This window comes from Colias croceus, chromosome 24 (assembly GCF_905220415.1).
Source record: "Colias croceus chromosome 24, ilColCroc2.1".
Classification (NCBI taxonomy): Eukaryota; Metazoa; Arthropoda; class Insecta; order Lepidoptera; family Pieridae; genus Colias; species Colias croceus.
Genome location: NC_059560.1, coordinates 7,894,479 through 7,918,639, shown reverse-complemented (window position 1 = coordinate 7,918,639; position 24,161 = coordinate 7,894,479). Strand labels below are relative to the sequence as shown.

Below are 24,161 nucleotides of genomic sequence, written 5' to 3'. Positions count from 1 at the left end.
ATATTTAAATTGTGTTCAAAAATAAAAACTTATATTCAGAGATAATAAACATGTGTAGTCAAAGAATGCAGATGCATTCTTTTATACAGATGTATAATATATATAAAGCATAATATAACGCATTTGTAATATGCCACAATAAATCTTTACTGCTCTGAAACATTACAACCTTTTTCATAGTATGTCAAACCTGTTGATCTTCTAACAATTTAATTATCTATGTAAATAACTAAGTTAAATTATTATCACACGCTACATATACTTAGACATTTCTTAGAACTGAAAGTGCCAAAGTATTACAGTTCGTTCATACCTCTATAGTTATCTATATTATATGAGTGTATTCACAATGAACAGTGGACACGGAAGCGAGGCTCGTGTTAATTAAAACAATTAAAGCTCGCAAGTGATTGGCTGACGCTCCCTGCGATTGTGTTTGGTTAACACTCGCGTAAAAACGAATATTTACGTATTTGTGTTGAATTGCTTGAACGTGATATTTTTGTTTTTGGTTTGAGAGCGATTTATTGTATACAAATTTTTCAAAAAGAAAATAAATATTGATTTATGACCGATATGGCTTCGATTGACATGCAAATATTTTTGAAAGTAGTAATTATTATTCAATCTTTAGTTTTTAGTGGTTGCTTGCAGTTTATTATAGGAATTACTAATATAATTGAAATTAACGATTTTTATATTGTCACATGAATCTGCATAATATGCTTAAATTAAATGTACCAATAATTATGTAACAATAATTATGTATAAAATTAATTTATTTACGATAAAAAAGATACATAAACTTTGTTAAAATAAGTTCATATTGATGGGTTTAACCAAAATTAAATTTCAAAATTGTTCAATAACAAATATTGAGATTAGGTCAACATAAAATCATAACATATTTTGTTGTTATAAACATCGTGTTACAGCACACGAACAAAATCCAGACATCGCACGTTGAACAAAAGAAAAATTCTACGACAAAACGGTTACAATAGTTCCGATTGAAGCCTAAGCAAACAGGCCAGATATTGAGATGAATGAGACGCACATACAAACATCCGCAAGTCGGAAAGTGACGGCGCGTATAGCTCGTAGCATCGTAGGCCGTAGCTGAGCGGCAGTATTGTCTCGTAGCCGCGTCGCGTAGCAAGTCTACGCGTGGTATCGTTCTCGAAAGCGTAATGTGCGAGTGGTATATACTATTTCCTCAGGTGTAACTGTTATGTAGAAAAGTGGATAAATTCCTGTCAAGCAAACAGACGTACAATATCATAGTGCGAGGCAATGCGAGCGGGTTCTACGGCTTTGAAGGTAAACTGATGCTGCGATCCACTTTTTATTTGAGATTTTCTAGGTCAGTTATTTCAAAAAAGTTCTGTAAGAACAGAATAGAGAGCAGTTTATTTTTAAATTCATTATAAATTTATTCGTAGTGTATTTTGATATGTTTTCAGCGGAATAATTTAACAAGCTAGTGCCTGCTGTCTATAAATTTTGTGTTCAGAAATAATAAGTTTTTTTTTCACAAATCCCGTCTTTTTACTAGACTGGAAAGCATGTGATGAATTTATGGAAATTTCTTGCTTTTGGAAAATATACTGTACTTATTTATCCGTTTGCATTTAGTAAAATAACTTTTATCTCGCACGTTTAAAATTTTTAATGGAATTTTAAAAGCTGCAAGTACATTTTAACGCTCTAAATCACAGAGCAAAATGCCGCAGCGGATAAATGTGATGTAATTTGCTGCGATCTGGGATTATGTATTTTCATATTTTGTTACTGTTGCAAAATATACCTAGTAAAGGTTTATAATCCTATGCTACTTAATACTATAAATGCGAAAGTTTTTGAGGATTGTATGTATATTTATTAGTCTTTCACGAAACTACTGGTAGGATTTGGATGAAACTTTACGGTATCTACATCAGAAAAACATCTGAGCTAAAGAAATTCTTCAGATTGGCCGTGGGTTCGTCCGCGAGTAAAACTGCGTGACGCAACTAGTCTTAGTATACATTTTGAAAATATGAAAATGAACAATCGATAGTAGGACTTCAAGGAAATTATTTATTTATTTCATTTAAGCTGATGAAGATTGATGTTACAATAAGTTATTCAAATCAAAATAAATCCAGACTTATTGGCACATTAATAAACCAAGCATTAGAATATAATTTTGTTTGAGTTAATTAGAATCAGCCGCAACTATTTGTTGAGGAAAACCTCTAATGAAACAAGCAATCGTAGATCCGCGTACCTAATTGTTTTTGTAAAAATTATGTTGCAGCAATGTTTGTCAGTCTAGATCAACTTTGTATGTATACAAACAAAATCAACTTGTAGAGACAGAGATGTCTATACAAGTTGATTTTGTTTGAGTAGTATATACTATAATATTTTAATACTCGCCTTTTTGTGCCTAATTTTTAGTGTTCCGCGTATTGTGATACTGCTTAAATGGTGATAATTATTAATATCACATATTTCATCGCGATACCTTATTGGAATACAGTTGAAAAATCAATCAAGTCATAAATAGGCGCATCTACAACTAATTATCCTTGCTAATTACTTCTTTGTGAGCTTCTGTTATACTACATTCAATAAATCATACTATATACTATATTTGAAATATAAAAACTATAGAAGAAGTTAAAATGCAATCCACATAATATATGATTAACCTGATAACAAACCATTTTCATCACCTTTATTGTTAAGTAATCCTCCACACTTAACACGTGGAGCTTTTGTTTGCCTGTCTTAGTTACGCTATGAACTATTGCATTTTAAAATGCTTTATATTCCCGTAATATCAATAATAAAGAACAACAAACTCATTTGCTTCTTTTAATTTCTTTTTTTCCTCTTTAAACTGCTAGAATGTTCATTAAAGTGATTAAATTAACTCATAGAATCATAATTCAAAAGTAGACGCACTAAGACAGCTTTCGAAGCTTTTTACTAATAATTTCAAAAAGATAAAGCACAAGTATAGATTTCACAATAATATGTTTGAAGATATTTCGTAAAGACAAGGACAATGAGCTAATCCGAGTGATAGGATTTATTAGAGCAATTAGAGAGTCATGAAAACGCGTAATCTGTCTGAGTTAGCGCACCTTTCATTCCGCATTATTGTTCCCGTAATGGGATTCAGACAAAGGCGTTTTGTTTTATCCGCATTATGTATGTTTTATTGTAGCTTTACTACTTAAAGGTTATCATTGAGGCTAATGGACTGTGATAAATACTAAAGCTGGAGTTCGATTTCCGATACAAAGTTATGAGAAAATAAATTCAGTTTCGTAATTAAGTAAGGCATTGCTTAGTTTAGAAAATTATTAAAAATATATTTCAGTTGCGTCTAAAAAATTTGTAACTTTTAGTTGAGTAATTTGTCACAGGTAGGTATATTTATAAAGAAAATGCAGGTTTTAATTAATGTTCCTGTGCTGTGCATTCCTTTAAATTTGTTTGGTTAGGTAGGTAATTTATTCGTACCTTAATGTAGTAATCCACTGTTTTACTAAGCCTTTTGCTACAAACAAATTACTGCACAATATTAAATGATTATTGCTTACAAACACATACCTACACACATACCTAATATATTTTTCACGTGTACAAAAATAGTTGATGGATTAGCATTTAGCGCGTCAAAGCCGACCGCTGATTAATGGCGCCACTTAACTAATGAGGCGAAACTTCTTGTCGGAAAAATTTACCGGAAAATATAGACGCTGTACGGAAATCACCCGCGTTCACGGGGAAATGGGACAATTTGAGACGAATTGCGCACGCCGAGTGTGCAGCCGGGTGCGGGCGTAGTGCTAGTCACAGCGTAATAGTAACTTTACGAAGCAGGTAATAAATGTTTTATGTGAGGCAAGAAGTAAAAGGGTGGGAATAGTCAGATAGGAGAACCTTCATTTATAACAATAATTACCAAAATAAAAAATGTCTCTTTTCACGTCAACACAACAGGACGTTTTTGATGAAATTTGTCACAAAAATAGATTGAGAAGGAACATGATATACTTAAACAGGTTTTATCCCGGAAATCGCAGGCGAAGCCGCGTGCGGAAATCTAGTACTTTATGAGTAACATTGATATTACAAAAGATACGATACTAGTTATTACTATTAAAAACATATTACTAAACATAAATGCTTTTATTTAAACTAAATTCTATTAATCAAACCATTTTGATCCCATTGTAGAGACATACTAGTAGGTATTTCATTGTACATTTACATTCACATGACTAACAATTGACTGTAAGATTACAGTGAAAATATATATTAATTATCCTATAAAACTGCGATTAAATGACCAACAATATAGAGAACCAGATAATATTCATAATTAAATCTAAATACAGCAGTACTAAAATATTATAACACTAAGTATGAAATGGTCATCAAATCGGTTATAATATCACAGTTTAACGTACGATCGCAGTAAACGGTTACTGCATGCGATGGTCATTACAAATTAACACAGATTATTGTTCACAAGGCACGGATTTGTACGAAAAATGTATTATTGTGTCGCTTTTAATAAATAGTGCTTACCTAAATATTATTTGTAATGGAAAAAAATTAAATTATTTGAATGAATGGATGAAATTTACACGGTTATCATACTTTTCTATTTATGTTAATTATAAAACATGTACTTTACAAGGTAACTGTATGGTATGTTTTACATTTTATAATTTGTTATAATATTTTTGATAGGCCATTGATAATAATTTTACGAATCATCAGGAACAGTAATAATAGATAGCTAAGTAATAAATAATTGGTTTTTAAATGAAATATTAAGCGAAGAAACTCTGGTAGTAAAAATAATAATATTCCGCTTTTAGTGAGCGCGTCATGTGAACACGCCCTAACCGGGTCACATCTGTGACTTCTGAATACTATGTGCTTTGTTCGAGCCACTTAAAATATGTTACGGTTAGAGCCGAATATTATCATGTATAATTTGTGTGCAATTTTCTCTCGAATATTCCTCAAAATATAGCGCTATTATGTGGATTAAAGGTTATAAATAATAAAAGGTTACGCGGAATTTTCTGTAAAGTTCGTGTAAATTATAATTTCGAAATTTTAAATTACGAATTGATTGCTGCGGTTCCGGTAAGCCTTTGTAATTATTATTTTTAAGTATGTACGTAGTTTTTGGGAATGTGTATATTAACTGTTAAAAATGTTCAATATAATATTTAATTAAATATAATATTTTATTTTTGCTTTTTACTTAGACTAAATCATAACGTCTTCTTTAGTAAATTTTGGATGAACTTCTCTCATCTCATCCAGTTTTGTGGAGTGATGAGTTAAACATGGTAGAACTACATGTATATTCAATATTATAGATATCTATTTATATTCTTATAACTGATGGAATTCACAATTTAAACTTCTCACGGTGCATTTACATCACATTGGAACTAAGCTAGAGCCAGAGCATTCTTTCGTGATCGAGTGAAGATTAGTGTAAACGAATAATCGTATACAGTATTAGAACATTGCATAGAATCTTTTTGAGCGTATTAAGAACAACGTCAATTAATTATTATTAATGGACCTGAATTTTTATTAGGTATTTATAGAATTTCATAAACTTTTTCCAGATACGAGCGATAATATATAACTAAAAATAAGCGATACAAATGACAGAAACGCCTCTTTCGATCACTACAACTACTCGAGACGTCCAGCTCCCAATCGGATTACAACTCTATCAAATAAATCCCGCTCAGCCTTTCAATTATTCTCGAAACAATCTCTCAATTATCTCGACGTTCAATTTCTTTGCTTTTTACACGAGTGTTTCCGAATTGTTTTGAAAGTGGACACCTTGAATATTTATGACTTCGTAAAAGGTGAACGAAAATTTAATTAATCTGAAGAGCGATTCATTATTTTTTTAATTATCTGACTGAGGTATGAAGATGGGATGTATCTCAAAATATTGAGTAGGTACTAGCTGATCAGTAGCTGTGTAAAAAAAATAATTATCATCCACCTATAAAGGCCACTTATTCGTTAAGTAGTTTTTGTCTTTGGCCATTGGAAATACCCTAATTATTTACTATAGCACCCTCTTTATTAGCTATCGTATAAACATAATATACAACGATGATCTACGATAAATTATAGAAACTTACAAGCTTAATTGAACATGTAAAGCCATTGATAGAGAACTGTATTGCGATACATCATACCAACTCATGAAATAATTTTTAAACATTTATTTTAACATCTTATAAAAGTTGAACAAACCCTGTCCACAGGTTTGTCATAGCCAACCAAACATAACCATCCTATACATAACAAATGTGTGACCTCAAAAAATATCGTTCGACGCAGGTCCCAAGAAATCCCTTATAATAAACCAATACATATTCACGATATGAGCTATTATCCCGGTGGGTTTATCTCGATCTTAGCTCAGTGTTGCAGCAACAATGTACATATTAATATCAATGGATATGGATAAGTTATACAAGGTATTGGTATATAGTGCATGACATACCAAATAGTTTAATTGGATGTGGATGATTGGAAGATTCCGTTTATGGTTATTAATAGATTAAGATAGGTATGTAATTATTAAGAATAAAATCTTGCCAATAATTTTGTGTCGTAAAACTCAAAATTTACGGTATTTTATACTATTTTCTTTAAAAAAGTAGTTAACTAAAGTACCAGTTACAACTGTAATTTACAACTATTATAATTTTAAAAATAAACCAAAAGTTTGCAGTGTACAGAGTTTACTTGGCACATAGAAACAAGAAATAAAACAATAAAAAATCTTTGCTTCAAGTAACATTTATTTTTATAACGTTTCAAAAATATTTTACATAAATGTTCACAAACACAAGCTTAACAAAGTTCGACTTATAACTTAAATCTAATCCTTGCTGAAACACATTTAAAATGTAAATAATAGTTATTTATGAGTATTCCGTTTCAGCGCAACAAGTTTAATTCATACTTAAGTACCTATCGGCTGAAACTTATGCAATTTAAGTAAAGCGGCGTTAAGTTGAATGGAGCTAACAATGGAATGCTAAGTTATGAAATGAAAGGCGTGATTCTACGGTTGATCCTTATTTTTGCTTAAATGATCGTCCATTTCCTACAATAATATCATGATTATCAAACTGATTATTTTGTCTTTACTTTATCTTTCTAAACTTCTTATTATAATTATTAATATATAGAGCTGGAAACGATTAAAAAGCGCTTCAATATGAACTCTATTTGAGTGCGTTTTCCTAAAATGTAAACATCCATAGGCCTTATCAGTCTTTACAATATAGCCCAAAGTCTTTGCTAACAAAAGCTCTATGATACTTTGTCTCATCCCAGCTATAAACCCTTCTATAAAACGTCACACAAACATATTATTCGTATTCCCCACGAGTGACCAAGACAATTTCTTGGCGGTCGCAGCCTCTCGTCGCACCTGCCGCCAATTACTACGTGATGCCCCCACGCTGACATGAATTATTTACGTGACCATTGTCCTGCTTGAGGCCATTTCCTCTAATGTATCAAAGTATTATGTCCTGCCAGAGAGTGTGGCACTATGGTTGTGTGTTTGAGAAATGAGGAATCATTATTTTTTTTCTATTACAGACAGACTACACAGTAGCTGTAGCACATAATAACACCTTATTAATCTAATATATAAAAATCAATGCCACTTTTCGTTGTAATTCCATAACTCGAGAACGGCTGAACCGATTTCGATAATTCTTTTTTTATTATATTCCTTGAAGTACGAGGATGGTTCTTATGTAGAGAAAACGTTAATATGTACCACGGGCGAAGCCGGGGCGGACCGCTAGTTCTCTTATAATAAAGTATCGCATCTGTGTATTGTTTTGTTATTTCTTTCTTTGTAATGATACTTTTTGTGTGTTTGTGAATAATTTTTTATAATTGTAGGTAATAAACGTTTTTGATAAGTTACCCTACATGAGCAACTGTAGTAGGATTTAATTTCAATTAAAATTTGTTACTGAATAGTTATTTATCGAATCAGCTTTCAATTAAACGGAAACAGAGGCCATTATTTCGTAGACTTCATGTAGGTACATTAGCAAAATTGTACTTCTAAACTTTAATATTATAATAATTGATATGCGTATTGCGTAGGTTGAAATGTTATTTCGTTAATATACGACTTTCCCGTCGTGACGCCAGAATATAACTGCAAGTTAATTGCTCAATACAATTTATGAATTAAATTTATGTGAAGCGCTCGTATTATGTTATTTATTGCAATTAATATTAATTATAACCTGTGTAAATCTAAGTTACCTTATATGTGTGTGCTAATTTAATCAAAATCGGTTCAGCAGTTTTTGCGTGAAGGAGTAATAAACTTTCGCATTTATAATATTTGTAGGATTATATTTTAAAATGATGTTCCTGATTATAATAATATAAGAGCATTCCGTAATGCAATATAGGAGATTTATAATTTTGAGATACATAACAGACTTTCGCATTAATAATAATTACTAGAGATTCATATTAAACTCAAGCTTTCTTTGAGATATTTTAAAAGAATATAAAAAAATCTCATCCATAAAGCATTCGAATGCAAAAGAGCTAAATATCAAATTCAAGTTTTCTATGTACCTATATTCTGTTCAGAGCAGAAGTTTTCAACAACACCTCTCAAATCTATAACTCGCGTAAATCAAATTAGAAAATACGACAATCGCAATGCTAATGTATTCAACATTAATACATTATGTACACACGTAAATGCGTTCCGTCAGTCAGTTTGTTTGTGCAGCTGAAGGCCTTTGACATCCGTTTGTGTTATTAATTGTCGGATTTGTGATACAAATTGAAATTATCATAGCACAATACAATTTTAGATCTATTGAATTGCAAATAAGTACGCACTGTTACCTACAGTGAGATAGTTGGCTTTTGAATCGAATGTGTAAGTAATATGTGTTTTGCTGTGGTGTTTTGCAATAAAGAATTTTAATTTAAATTTAATCTGTAGAGGACAGTGTTGAATTTAGTTTATCGGTGGTTTCTGATAGAGTTTAAATGATAATATAAATAGGAAAAATTTGCTCATATTTTGAATGAGATTTTTCTATCTCCAGATACAAAAATCACATCATAGAATCGCACCATTGCGACGTATAAGAAAGACAAACAAACACAATTTCACAATAATTATATCAGTAACGACCGTCTTTAATATATTGACAGTAAAATTTAAAGACATTCGATACTCTTATCCAAAGTTAATGAGAGAATTGGGATGCTTTCATCAATCTGATTGAATTTCCTCGTTGCTATCGAGACTACAGAGGAATGTTTTTATACGCTATTTTGTTTAAAACTCAGAATAAAAGCTAGACTCTCCTAAAATATATAACACCTTTCAGTTTCGCTTTCCCAGTATCTAAAACTACCTCTACGAGGCACTTTTATCACGAATACCGAACGACTGTCCTCTAAAAATTGAGAAAAAAGTCAGCTAAAACTTGCTTTACAAAAAAGCACCTTACAACTTGGGCATACTGTCGACTATTCTTTGTAATGGATAAGGAGCAAGATTTATAGTCTCTTTGGATGAAATAAGGCGAATTTGAATTATTACCACAATTACGTGCTGTGACATCGAGAAAAACTTTTAAATAAGAATAATTGTCGGATTATATTTAAGCACCTTAACTTTATGGCCAAATTACGTATTACCTACCTATGTGACCTATGTATTTCTAAGAACAATAAATTATTGCAATTTAAAAAATAATGAAACTCTACACCCTGTGTCTACACCACATGCTAGTCATAAACTATAAGTATTGTGTGCATCAGGGGAAATATATATTATTATAAAGAACATTAAAGCCTAGGTAAATCGTCGATGCTCAAAAGATTTTTTCCCGAAACATTTTTCATTGATGTTCCGCTTCAGGTCGTAACGTAATATATTTCTAACTGATGCAGCTTATAGCTGGTCCTAGAGGAAAAGATCTAAAGGTCTAAAGGTATTTTTCTCTAATTTAACCTGTTGTTTCTGAACATGTGTAATTCACAATTACTGTATAGGCAATTCGCTAGTCTAGCTCTAAACTAATTTTTGCAGTGATGTTTATTTTTATGTAAACCTAAAAGTTAAAGGTTTGTGTTGGTTTATTGGGATGACTCTGTTATTACAAAGTATCGTACGAGCAAAACTTGCCAAGTAAAGTATGGTGTTGGATAAATTGAAGTCGTTAACCACGCTCCCTATCCCACCCAGATTCCATTTCTGTTTTAATTAAACCTGTTTACGTTTCCATATTATTCTTGTGCGTTTGTTTATTGTTATTTAACAAGAGATTTTCTTTAATAAACCGGGCTGATTAATCATGTTCTGTGAAGCTGTATATAAAAAAGTACTGCGTCTGCTTGCATTGTTTTATGATACATATATGGAAAATTCTGCTTACTAATGGTAGTTAAAATATGATGTTCTGAGGAAAAAAATTACGGATGATCCGTTTTTCATCTCCCCATAACCAAGAAATCATCAAATAGATAAAGTTCGTATAAATATTAATACCGTAAAGACACTGAACTAAGCCCTTCCTATAAAAACGCAACCCTATCCGAACAAAGTTTAGGAAGTTCGTAAGCGCCGTATATCAGAGAAAACAAATTTATTCGCGCCATAACTTCCCGAAATAGACCCTTATTAGGCCCTTACGATCAGGCCTGCACGCTATTGGCGACCTTGGCGCGACCCCGCAGCAAGGGGCTTGTACAATGTTGATTTATAAAATAGACATTTGAATAATCTAGTTCAAGTTCAAACTGAAAGATTCATTCAACTAGACTTCTTTTGGAAGAGCTTTTCTATCGTTAAAATACATAGTTAATAATTTCATTAAACGTTTGATTTTTAGACCTCATTGTTGGATGAATATTATTATAATAAAACACACTTTATTTAAAACAGAATACACAGAGGAAAAAGAAAGTTTAAACAATTTAAATGTACTATGTATACAAATGTAAGATTTCCCGTTTATTCTTAAAGATGTTGTTCGATGTTACAGCTAACTTTTCAGAACCACCTCACGGAAGAGACAGGAATGTGATAGTAATTTTGATATTTTCTTCATAGAGAACATCTCGCTTCCATTTACTGTTTACTATGACGATGCAAGATGGAATTGACTTTTATATAAACTTTATTATATTTTTACATTAATACAAAATATGAGCTTATCTTGTGGCGGAGATTTTATGTTTTTTTTTAAACCATTTAACATATTTTCGACGATGATTTGCATAAAAACGTACTTCAATTCGAATTATGAATGCTATTAAATTATCAGTCATTACTGATTGCTGTAATTACTGAAAATATTTGCATAAACCGTTATTAAAATTATAATCAGATTATGTAGTTAATAAATATTTTAATTTATAATGATGGATGGAAAAAATGGCATAGAGTTAAAAATAATCTAAAATTAAAATGAAAGTTTTATAATTAAAATATCTTATTAACGGATACGGGAATTTTAGAGCGACAAGCCGGTAACTCTGACTTTGCGACAGTAACCAAGTAAATAAAAAAAAACTCTAGCTTCCTGAAATACCGTAGCTCTTACGAAACGAGATCTCTGACGTTTATCCATTCGCTACATCTTAGAAGTTCCTTTGTAACTTACCAAGTGCTTAAAATATTTTAAGACAACTATTCCTACAGAGGGCTTTGCAAAAAGTTTTACATAAACTTAAAGAATTTTTATTATACTTAAACGGAACCTCATTCAATACTTTCAAACTATTTATTTATAAGCACCTATTCAATCTTCATATATTATTATCCAAACTCACTAATATTATGTATACCTACAAAATATTAGCGTATGTATTTTTGTAATATTTTGGAAAAAAACGATAGGTACCTAAGTTTTGTTAACGAATGAATACATAAATTCTTTATTAATATATACATATTGTGCACAGTGCACTTTCATATTGAACTAAAAAATTTATTCCAAGACGATTGGCTAGTTTTAGACCTAAGCTACATAATATATTCTTGGCGAGGTAACCTCAATCAAGTGTAGAGGCAGCTTAAGGCCGCGACGGCGCGGTGCCGGTGGTAGGAACACTATTTATAGGCCGATTGCCGCACTAAGCGATGCTTAACCGCGATTTACTAGAAATACCTTCGTTCTACCATTTGTGGAAAAAATATTTAATGTGCGATAAAATTTACCTTTTATTTTGTACTAGCGGCCCGCCCCGGCTTCGCCCGTGGTACATATTTCGCAATAAAAAGTAGCCTATGTCCTTTCTCGGGTATCAAAATATCTCCATACCAAATTTCATGCAAATTGGTTCAATAGTTTAGGCGTGATTGAGTAACAGATAGACAGACAGACAGAGTTACTTTCGCATTTATAATATTAATATGGATGTTCCATTGAAGAGTGAAGAGTTTGTTTTCATTTTAATTACTATTTATGGAATAGACATGTTAGTATTTTATTTTCTACAATTTTAGCTAGAAGCAATACTGTTTGAAATTTCGTTTGAGTTTTAATTTTAATTGTTAAGGCATTAATAAACTCAGTAAAATTCCATTTTACTCTTTTGGCACGGAACCCTAAAAAATGTGAAAAATGCTTAAACCCAACCTTAAAATCGTTGGTCATTAAATCATTGTATTTTAATATAACTGTCACGATTTGTACACGCACTGCACAGGTCTGCCAGAACAGAACAAATACAGCTAGCTGCTGGAATCAATACTGTGTTTTAGGCTCGATGGGACCTGAATGTTTAATGTGTGTGACACTTTGCGATGCAGTACTCCAATTTGGAGGCTTTCAATCGGACTTCAATTTATTTGATTTGGTATATTATATTTGCATAAATGCATAAGGATTTTGATGGTTATCGAGTACGAAAGATTATCTATTTAATTAAAATAATTTCACTGCAGCTTTTTTATACAAAAGTTTATCTTTACCGTGGATATGATTCTAATCTACTTTTCATGAATTGATAAGATAGGTATTAGATAATATGAGAGAACGGTGTGTATTGATATTCTACTAAATTACCTTAAAATCCGTATATTATGTTAATATTTGAGTTTTGTGAAACAACACGCACATGACATCTATTTTTCATTAATATACAATTAAATATACATAATTGCTATAAAAAATGCCTACTAGAATCGTACATTTCAATGCTTATGATCTTCAAAATATAATTGTTCCATGACTCAATAACAAAGTAGAAAGGTTGTTCTGAATGAGTTTGCATTAAGTTCGAATATTGCTTGCAGCAAGTTGAAGGTCAGTGTCGGGCTGGACGCGCGCCAAATAGGGGACGTAGCCAGCACGTGCTGTTGGTTGATTGAATATAAGCCCCTATGACATAATGTCTCTTTAGTTTTGTTTAAAGTTGAAGATACACATGTGAGGTAATATGCCACATCTTAGCTTTTCATCAGTCGAGATTGTGGTCAAGCGCTTCCCTTTCTACAGTAAAAAAACATGTTGTTTTAAATTTTCAGATTTTCTTTTATGGTCAACTTTTTTGTGTTCTTTTATTTTTATAGCACAAGACAGTATTTAAAAATATTTGAAAATTTTAAAGAGTAGACAACGTTCTCCATTTTCCAAGTTTAGCTCTTATAGCTCTATAAAATAATTATGATCGGAAAATGTTAAAAATGTTTCCTAAATGTCGGGGTAAGTTGGTTATCTTTTCTCACTCAAGAAATATTAAGCAACAGAGTTCAGAAACAAGAAATTATAAGTCCTCTTTATCGAAGTTAACTTAGATTAGAAATGTATGAGTGTTGCATACCAAGTTGGTAAGAAGTTAAGTCTCTGGTACTTACCGCTTCTTTGGATAAAGATCTTTGTTTTAAATGTCAATCTATATTATAGGGCTTATATTAAAGTTAGGTAAAATATGGGTAAAATTGATTATTTAATATTTTAGGGCCTATAATAAAAATTCTGTAGCAAGTTGTGGAAAAAAGGTTTTACCCTATGCTATTGCTGAGACTGATTTAACAAATGAAAAATCATTGAAGTCCGTTCAATTATTTAAAAAATATTTTTTAATCAATTTCAATTATTCTTGAGTAGTTATAACTTATAATCAATTTTTTAATTAATTATTTTATTATTTAATAAATAACCAAAGATGAGGTCCAAAAGAAGCGCATTGCGGGTCTTATGATGATAATTAAGAAGTTTGGAGAGGGTCCAGGTGGCCCGTGGCGCTCGGCCAAATCAATGACGTTTGACATCACGTGGGAACTAACCAATATATGAACTTGAAATGTATTCTTTACTCTTGTAAGAAGATACAGACTGATGTAATAACTAATATATGAATATGTTTCCGAAAGAGGTCTCGCTCTTGTGTACCTTATTGCTATATTATACCTTATCCAATTTCCTTCTTTCTCCAGTTTTGTTTTCATGAGAGAAAACTACCTAAAGTGAAATAGTTTTCTTTGTTATTTTTAATGAAATCTTTCAAATCATATTGTAAAGAAAATTGTATATTATGTTCAAATGACTCTACATCTAGTATCTATTACTATTTAATGGTATAATTTGTTCTGTTTTCTGTTCGTATAGTAATAATACAAGTAGATAATAATGTAATAACTGTGTGTAATAACTACAAATTTGACAAATAAAATGACAACTAAATCCTTAAACACTTATTATGTAGTAGTGTCAGACAGCTTGGCGGCCCGCCAGTCGCATACACTTCTACTTATCCTATAGAATATAGATCTGCTTGCTAACAGACTAACTGCTTTCTAACTTTGTATTTATAAGTACTTACTGTGGTAATTTTTTCATATAACTTATTTCATTGCTACAATATATAAACCGAGGAATGTGTGACCATTTTATATTATCTATTACTAAGTTTATCTCGTATTTTATTCATTTTCAGATAGGAGAGAGAGAGTATGCCGTATTAGACTCTGATCCATTTACCTACTTCATATATTCGTAAAGAGCGGTACATTTCGTTACTCTGAAAACAAAAAAAATGACATTAAAAATGTAATTCACTTTCGAAAAATGTGTGCTTATAATTGTCTGGATGGATGTGTGAAATAAAAAAATATAACCTTTTGGTCATAGTTAATTTAAAGTTTAACTTAATTTAAAGTTTTACACTCGGTTTGTTAAAAAAGAAAAGGTGTTGTTAACACGGTTAAAAAACTAAAAAAGTTTCGGCTCGCTAGTGATAATAAAATTGTAACAAGATTAGTTAAAACACTTTCATAAAAGAAAAAAATTGCCATTTTTACATTTATTCTCAAAGTTTTAGCTTCACCATAAAAGTGGATTAACTTTAAACCGTAGCTGAGGGCTTGGAGCTATTAACTTTGATATCTCTATTAAAATACTATAAAAAGCGTTATCTGTATATATTGTAGATGCTGAAATGTAGGCTGGTTTAAGTATGAGAATAATTTAAACTTATAAACTCAGGTCCCTAAAATTCTTCTGCGTAAAATTCTAATCAGTTTGGTTCTCTTTACCTGTTGCTAAATTATATATTAAATGAATATTCAATTATAATAATAATAATAATATAAACGAAAAATCGAAGATTGGCGAAAAAAAGTCTTATATGGGCGACACCCTCATGACCTGGCACAACCACACATAGATACAATAGCATCAAATAAATGGCTTAAAATAGGTAATCTTTTCCCGGAAACTGAAGGATTCATGATAGCAATTCAGGACCAGATAATCAATACAAGAAATTACCGAAAATATATCATCAAAGATCCTACAATAGCAAATGATAAATGCCGCAAATGCAACACTCAATCAGAAACCATACAGCACATTACGGGAGCATGCACAACACTAACACAAACAGACTACACTCACAGACATAATCAGGTAAGCAATATCATTCATCAAAAACTTGCAATCAAACACAAACTCATACACAACACAAACACGCCATACTACAAATACACACCAGAAACTGTCCTAGAAAACGATCATTATATTACGACCGCGCCATACTTACAGATAGGACAATTCATTTTAACAGACCGGATATAACTTTACAAGACAAAAGAAATAAAACAACTTACCTCATCGATATAGCAGTTCCAAATACGCATAATATACAAAAAACAATATCTGAAAAAATTAATAAATATAATGATCTAAAAGAAGAAGTAGTACGAATTTGGAGACAAGATAAAGTATCCATTGTACCAATAGTTCTTTCTACTACCGGTGTTATTCCCAAACATTTAAAACAAAGTCTAAAACAAATTAATCTAGAAGAAACCGTATTTATTCAACTACAAAAAGCAGTCATACTTAACACATGCAGAATAGTAAGAAGATTCCTCCAAATAGAAGAAAATGACAATACTTGACAGACAGACAGACACATATAAATAAATTACAAATGCTGCATTTACTTGGTTTCCGCCCGTAAATGTGGCTGCTACCAGCATTTATGCTGAGATGTGTATAAATACGCAAATAATAATAATAATTCATTCATTTATTCAAGTAACCAGGACTCATTTTGTTAGTAACAATTAATAACTTAAAAATTATGTTAGTAAAAATACAATTTATTATGTCTGCTAGAAATGCACTCCACCACTACAAAGCTATCATGGAAGCAGACAGTTTGCAGCAGTGGTGTACATACCTACCAGCAGTCGAGCCGACTCGCTATACAGCGCATGATTACATTGGGGCTGTCCCGCACACGGCGCACCAGGGATGTGCATCTCTTTCGCATTGTAGCGTAAAAACAGTCTATACGAGCTTCTGCAAACATCCCTGATGCGCTGCAATAACGGGGCAGCCCCATTAACACCCGGAACGCATAAAACATCACAATGAAATTATGAAAAATATAAAAATATAAACAAAGCATGGAAAATAGTTGTTTTAATTCACGCCATTATACTCCTAATTGGGTAATTTTATGGTTGGCTAACGATATTATATCAACAAACAAACTGTAATATAAACAATATGATTTAGTTTATAAACAATGTAATTTGTTTTGATAACATAAGATTTAAACACAAATTCCCTTTTCAGCTTAATATAAGAGAAATAAAAAGGTCTGCAATTAAAAAGACAAATTGCCCGATATTTTATTTAAAGATCCTCGCAAACCTCGCAAACATTGTATTGGGCCCCGGGGACAGCTGCAATTTTATAATAAATTTACAGTATACTAATCATCTATTAATTTAAATTACCTATCACCTTAAAATTAATTTAATTTAATTCGTTAAGACGTTTAAAAGTAATAAGAATTTAATTTACTATAGTATTAGTTAATCTAACTATATGCTAGTTAGATTGACGTTAATCTTCAAAAACATTAACTCGAAATTGCCAGAACCTTCCATATCGTATAGTGTCAAACTCGTGAGCCAAGCTAGGAATTCAGGTCACCGTAATATGTACAGGTTAGTACAGATTTCCGGCTTCAATATTAGATGCTGACAAATAGCTGGAGATCGGACGAATAGCAGAGCAAGTATGTGCTGCTTGGGGAATTATTTTATAATAATTAATAGGTTAACTTTTGGGCATTTATTGTAGTAAAATTTATACTAAATAGATTTCCTCTAAATTGTTTCCTTAATTATATTAAGGATTTTATCCGATTTTACATAAAGCGTTGTTCTTGTATTACAATTTGTATTTTTCGAATTATGACGAATAGATTAAAATTTTAATAATTTTCATTTGTATGTTAGCAAACACTGATACGTGTTTTTTAGTGTGTGGTAAATATTTGGACTTGAATATTATATTCAGCTAGTAAAATATAAATCCCATCAAGGTACTTTTTTATTCTCTGTACTAAAGATGTGAGTTCAATAGATGTTGTACTTTTCTATAATTCAATGTTTACTACCAACAGCCTGTATCAATGTTGTTTAGAAGTCATTTGTTCTCATTACGAGCGGACAGAGCGGACAGAAATCGATGCTACAGTACCTACAACTAAAGTTACGAGTTGCAGCCTCTTCGTACACAGATTACCAATGGCTTTAACACCTTTATTGTTATTTAGCTGTTTATTTGTTATTCTGTTTATATGGAATTAAAAAAAATGTTGTGCGTAGCTAATATCGTATATTCGTTTAATTTATATTGGGTATAAAATACGAATCTTTTGAACTGTACAATGTACTTGTACAATGCAATGCTCCTACCAAGTTACCTGCTAGAGATTGCTTCTTATAAAAATGAATAATCATTTAAAATTTTTGTTCTGTTTAGTTTGTACAATAAAGTGAACAACACGTGACGTACGAAGTTTGGTAAATACGTATTCACACAAAACTTCACTCCATCGTCATATTAAGTGGAATTTGGTATGAGTTGACAAAGAAAGGGTCTCGATAAATATTAATGTAATGTCAGGAGACAGGATCGTGCAGGAATGGGGACCTCGCAGAAACGTGATGCTATCCGTGCCGAAGTTAGATACACTTATGGTTTTTGGGGCTTAATAGATATTTAAGTCGGGTTTCAGATTTACTTTATACACTGCTGAACCTCATATAAAAGAAAAAAAAACTTTAACTCAGGTATAATAAGTTAACCTGGATATGATTTACATCAATAATTAAGTTAATTAATACTGTAATAACATCTAAACAAAATAAAATATTTACTTGAATTGAACACAACAAACCGTGTTAACATTGTGAAGCAATGAAACTAACATTTTATCTAAACAAATATAAACAAAGGAGAACCCTTACAACACAAATCGGATCAAATGTTTAATTACCTCGATTGAGAACAAATTACAACTCCCTTTAAATAATTACCGTGAGCTACAGCTGATGATCCTCCATTTATTTCATTTAAATACAATTTCCACACAAAAGGTATTATGGACTAGCCTTTGTTGCTTTTATCGTTGTATTGTGTTAATGTTTATTGATGTACAATAATTAAATTTGTTGTAGAAGGTTATATTTACCATTGCCTACAGCCGGTTCATCGTTAAGGATTTTACGTAGTATCTACATGCATACACACACAATACATACCTACTACGTAACACGTAAGGTCTCATTAATAACGATAAAAAAAATTAAAAAAGAAATTTAAACTAACTAAATTTGGCAAGATCTGTTGAACCCGCTTCTATTACGACAAGTCATCAATCATCTGGTAATAATTCAAATGTTGTGATTCGACTTTGGACAGGCAAGTGCCTGTCAATACTTTCGTAAAGAAATGTCATCATCATCCAGATTCCGGATATTATATAAATGAGTTTGTACTCGTACTCGTATCTACAAGAAACACAATCACCAATCAAAAGAAGTACTTAGTTACCAAGTAAAAGAAGAAACTATCGAGATTCACAATTTTCGGTAAAAGTGACATTTTCAATCAATAATGTTTAATCACCATCCAAACTTACTAGAGCACTCTAAAATACATTTCAACGCCATCCCCGGTGATTCCAATAACACAAACATGATTAAATAAATACCATCACAAACACACACTCGGATTAATCGCTATTTCCTCAAAGAGACAGGTGTAGCAAACTGTATGTTTGTCCGCAAACTTCGTGCTCACACTCGGAACGAATTTGCACGATTGCCAAGTTCTAGTCGACAAATATAATGTTAATTGAAGCAAATATCGTACGAGTTTAGTATTTTTCCTTATAAAAATATCGTCGTGATAGTTCTTTATAAAATTTCTGGAAACTTTATACATTTTATAAACGTGAAACTTTATAAATATATGGATTTGTTGTAGGTTATTATTGTTATGTATGTCGGGTTGTATAATAATAGAAAGTAATTAATCTCAAGTATGTATTTTATTTCATGTAACAATTGTAAAATGTAATTAACAGAAAAGGATTGTATAGAATGCCGTGTATACCTAATGTAAAATCAAAGATGTCTTCCCGAATAACAGTGTTGCCAGGTGACGCTGTGTGTACCACAGATTATCAATGTCCAATTTATGGTGCCAACAATTATAATTGAGCTTTAGCTCTACAATGAAATTTGCTGCACAACACTACTGAATACTAACAGTTAATTTGACTCAGTTATTACAGGAGTGAATCCGCAGTCTCAATATTATACGTTTACGTTTTATGAAATTATTTTTAAAACCAAAGCACTAAATAAATTTATAAAGAGTGAATTCTGTAAATGGCTTTTGCTTTTTTAATATTAAGTAGGTAGCCTGATTTATTAAAAGATACTACAATAATATAAACACCATTCGAAGCGGTAGTAATTTTTTACTTCAAAGACACCTTGGCGGAAGAATTATTTAAAGATAAGAAGAATGTAGACAATAAAATAAATATAATAAACGTGCACATTTATTTATAGTAAAATATAATATTAAGTATATCATACTGAAAAGCGTTTGAATTAGTGTTCTACAATGTACCTGAAATTTAGCTAATAAATAAAATAAAATTGTCGGAGAAACATCTAAAGAAGGAAGGAGAAATTCATAAAGGCGAAAGTTTGTAAGTATGGATGTATGGATGTTTGTTACTCTTTCACGTAAAAACTACTGAACCGATTACAATGAAATTTAGCACATGTGTGTGTGTGTATGTGTTACCCTCTATATTATGTATAGAGGGTAACTTGGATTAACACATAGGATAGTTTTTATCCCGGAAATCCCACGGGAACGGGAACTATGCGGGTTTTCCTTTGCAAACGCGGGCGAAGCCGCGGGCGGAAATCTAGTCGTTTATATGTTATTGTTTTGTTTATGTTTCATTAAAAATTAGATGAATGTAAAACTATATATACATATATTATGTTGAGTTTTGTAAGCTAATTATTCTTGGAAGTGAAAGCGCAGTATTACAGAAGAGCTGAGTTACCTCATGTGTGTTGGTTGAGTCTCTGTAATATAATACGTGCTTTATGTAAACACTTTAATTAGAAACACAATAAATTGTAAAGCCTTTTTTATATTAAAACTTTATATTTTATTTAACGTTGCTAGAAAATAATGCACTAATAATAATTTCTATACTTAACTTCTTCAATTCATTTGTTTTTACGAGATATTCATATAAGTTAAAGAGGATTTTAAGCGTGATTTCTTTATCATTACTTTATTAATTATTTCGACGTTCCAATCACTAACTGTAAGCGTGGTCACAGGTAGGTAAAAAAAACCTAAACTTAAAAAATTAAATCCATGAAAATTACTATAATTACTGAATATATTAAGGTATTAAAATCATAAATAAGTACGAAACATGTGCAATTGTGCAATATGAAAAGTACTTGGAAAATATTCTTTTTAAGCTTTTTAGAGATAATCTTTTCATATTCAGGCTGTGACCTAATTTTTTAATACATTTTCTATATTATGGTAGAGCCTGATGATAAAGTATTATTGATTTAATTCAATTGTATTACAGTGCCTTTTTAGCGTATTCCAAAATTCAAAAACTCTACTATTCAAACACAGTTTAAAAAGGGTTAGGTTAGTTTGTCCAAAGAGTACCTCTTAGTCGATTAGCTAAATCTACACCCTATATACATATACACAGTGACTAAAGGCCAAAACTAATCTATAGTCAGTTCGACTAAGTAAAGACTAAGGCCTTTGAATATCCATTGATAGCGAACTGATAAGAGGCCTCATACAGCGTGATCACTTTGCGGTCCGTGATTGATTCTAAACGTAAATGTATAGGTTTGTGTTGATGTGAGTTCAAGCGTGATGTGTATGTCATTTACCTGATATCATGTTATGGTTGTGTATTTCATGTACGAAGTATGTGGATGTGATTGGTGTAAATATATAAAACTGATGCGGAAGATTAATATTAAAAAAAATTATTGTAAATTTGTAATGAACTGCATAATTTGTAGCATCGTAAATGTATCTATTTAGCAATAATTATTATACATATTATTATTTTAAGTTTACAAAAAAGACAAATTTTTCTATTTTCTATTTATCAAGTGTGATAAGTAAAACGATCTTCTAATGCACTACAAAAGCTAATTGATTGAAACATCTCGTAAATCCATTAATGATATTACTTAATTCATTAATTAATAACTATATTTGTCGTAGATGGCTTGCTACGGGGCGAGGTAGAGGCGCGCGGGCGCGGCACGGAGCCGGGGCTGGCCCTGCACTCCACGCTGCCGCCCGCCGCGCCCGACCACGTCCACACGCTCATCCTCATCCTCAAGGGGCTCGTCTTCGTCACCATCATCCTCGGCGCGCTGCTCGGCAACGCGCTCGTCATCATCTCCGTGCACCGCCACAGGAAGCTGCGCGTGCTCACCAACTACTACGTCGTCAGTCTGGCGGTAGCTGACATGCTCGTCGCGCTCTGTGCCATGGCCTTTAATGCCAGCTCTGAACTAACAGACACGTGGCTCTTCGGTCCGCTCGTGTGTGATATATTCAACTCGCTCGACGTCTACTTCTCCAGCGCGTCCATCCTCCACTTGTGCTGCATTTCAGTAGACAGATATTACGCTATCGTGCGACCGTTGGAGTACCCGGTTACTATGACGCACAGGACCGTGTGTTTTATGCTCGCGAATGTGTGGCTGTGGCCAGCTTTCATCAGTTTCGTGCCAATATTCATGGGCTGGTACACGACCGAGCAGCACCGGCAGTACAGAAAGGCCCATCCAGACGTTTGTATCTTCAAAGCAAACATGGTGTACGCTATAATTTCTTCGAGCGTGTCGTTTTGGATACCGAGTCTGGTGATGATATCGATGTACTGTAAGATATTTAGAGAAGCAATACGACAGAGAGAAGCGTTAACAAGAACATCATCGAATATTCTGCTCAATTCTGTTCACCTGAAGCACACATCACACGCGGCTCACCATTCGCACTATTTACATCCGGATAGAAGACCTTCAGATATAAGTCCGAATTACAGTACATTTACGGAAGTTGGGCCGGAGGAGAATGAGTTGGGGAATGAGGTGGTTTTAGCGCTCAGTGATATATGTCCTAGCAAAGAGGCGAGTCCGAGGAAGTCGGTGAACGTGAGCTGTGATACGGCGAGCTCGGGGTACTGCTCGAGCGGCTCGCACAAGCGCTCGTCCAGCGGGCTGCCGCCGGGCAGTTGGCGGCCGAGCTGCGCGTCTACTGCCGCTACTAAAGACCTGGCAAAGGCAGCTACTGAGTTAAACTCACAAGGTAAATATATTATATTGCTATTACCAGATAATAATAGAGAAATTGTAAAATAATTCCTGTAAAAGAAAACTTAAACTTACGTACAATCAGTAGGTACGTACAATTAGTACGATCTCTACTATACATATTTACATTTTTTACTAATTAATAAATATTAATTATTTGTCCATGGTTAATTAAATTAAATTATAAGTTCAGTAATTTATATCAACGCAAATTTTATAATAACATTTGCCTACTCATATGAAAGTGAATGTATTGAATCGTAAATGATTCAATTAGTTTTCCTGCGCATGTCCAAGGCATAAAATGTGGAATAAATTAATACCGATGTTACATTATTACAATATTCTCCCGGCCTGTGTACCCAATGGGCCGTTGTCTCTTAGATAATAATATATTTTCGTACTTATCCTCCCTTTTATCTTTGCCGTACATTATCTGCCGAAAGTTTGATACTTATTGATATTTACGGAGCTGTCTGTACGTTCTTCAGCAAATTTACTTATAAGCAAGGTGACTTTGGCATTGTTTTTCGCTTGAAATATCGCTCCTCAAAGGATAAGAAATTGAAGGTGACACTATATGAAATACTAGCGTCGAAATTGAGAGAATTTTGTACGATTTTTAAAAGAACCAGAGGCCCTAAACACAAAATAGTCAGGAATTCAAAGAAATAAATATCGTGTCGTTTTCGACAAGTTCCTGTGAAGCACATCTTTTACAGCATTCAAATATTTCGCCTCATTCAAAAAATCCGAGAAACGTCGCAGTGACACAAAGCCGAACGTAGTGTACAAATGTTCACCTTTCCATACACACAGAACACACGTTTTCATCTCGTTAAAATAACAGTTAATTAATCGC

The 24,161-nt window shown here is 32.2% G+C and overlaps 1 protein-coding gene across 1 annotated transcript in view; it reads left to right on the top strand.

The window, feature by feature from the left end:
• Window positions 1–1,253: 1,253 nt before the first annotated feature.
• The window catches only part of LOC123702960 (octopamine receptor beta-3R-like), a 36,994-nt gene continuing 14,086 nt past the window's right edge, over window positions 1,254–24,161 (top strand). The window contains exons 1-2 of the mRNA XM_045650824.1: window positions 1,254–1,320; window positions 22,200–23,294. Of these exons, the coding sequence (XP_045506780.1) occupies window positions 22,451–23,294 (844 nt within the window). The 5' untranslated portion in view covers window positions 1,254–1,320; window positions 22,200–22,450. The remainder of the gene's footprint in view (window positions 1,321–22,199; window positions 23,295–24,161) is intronic.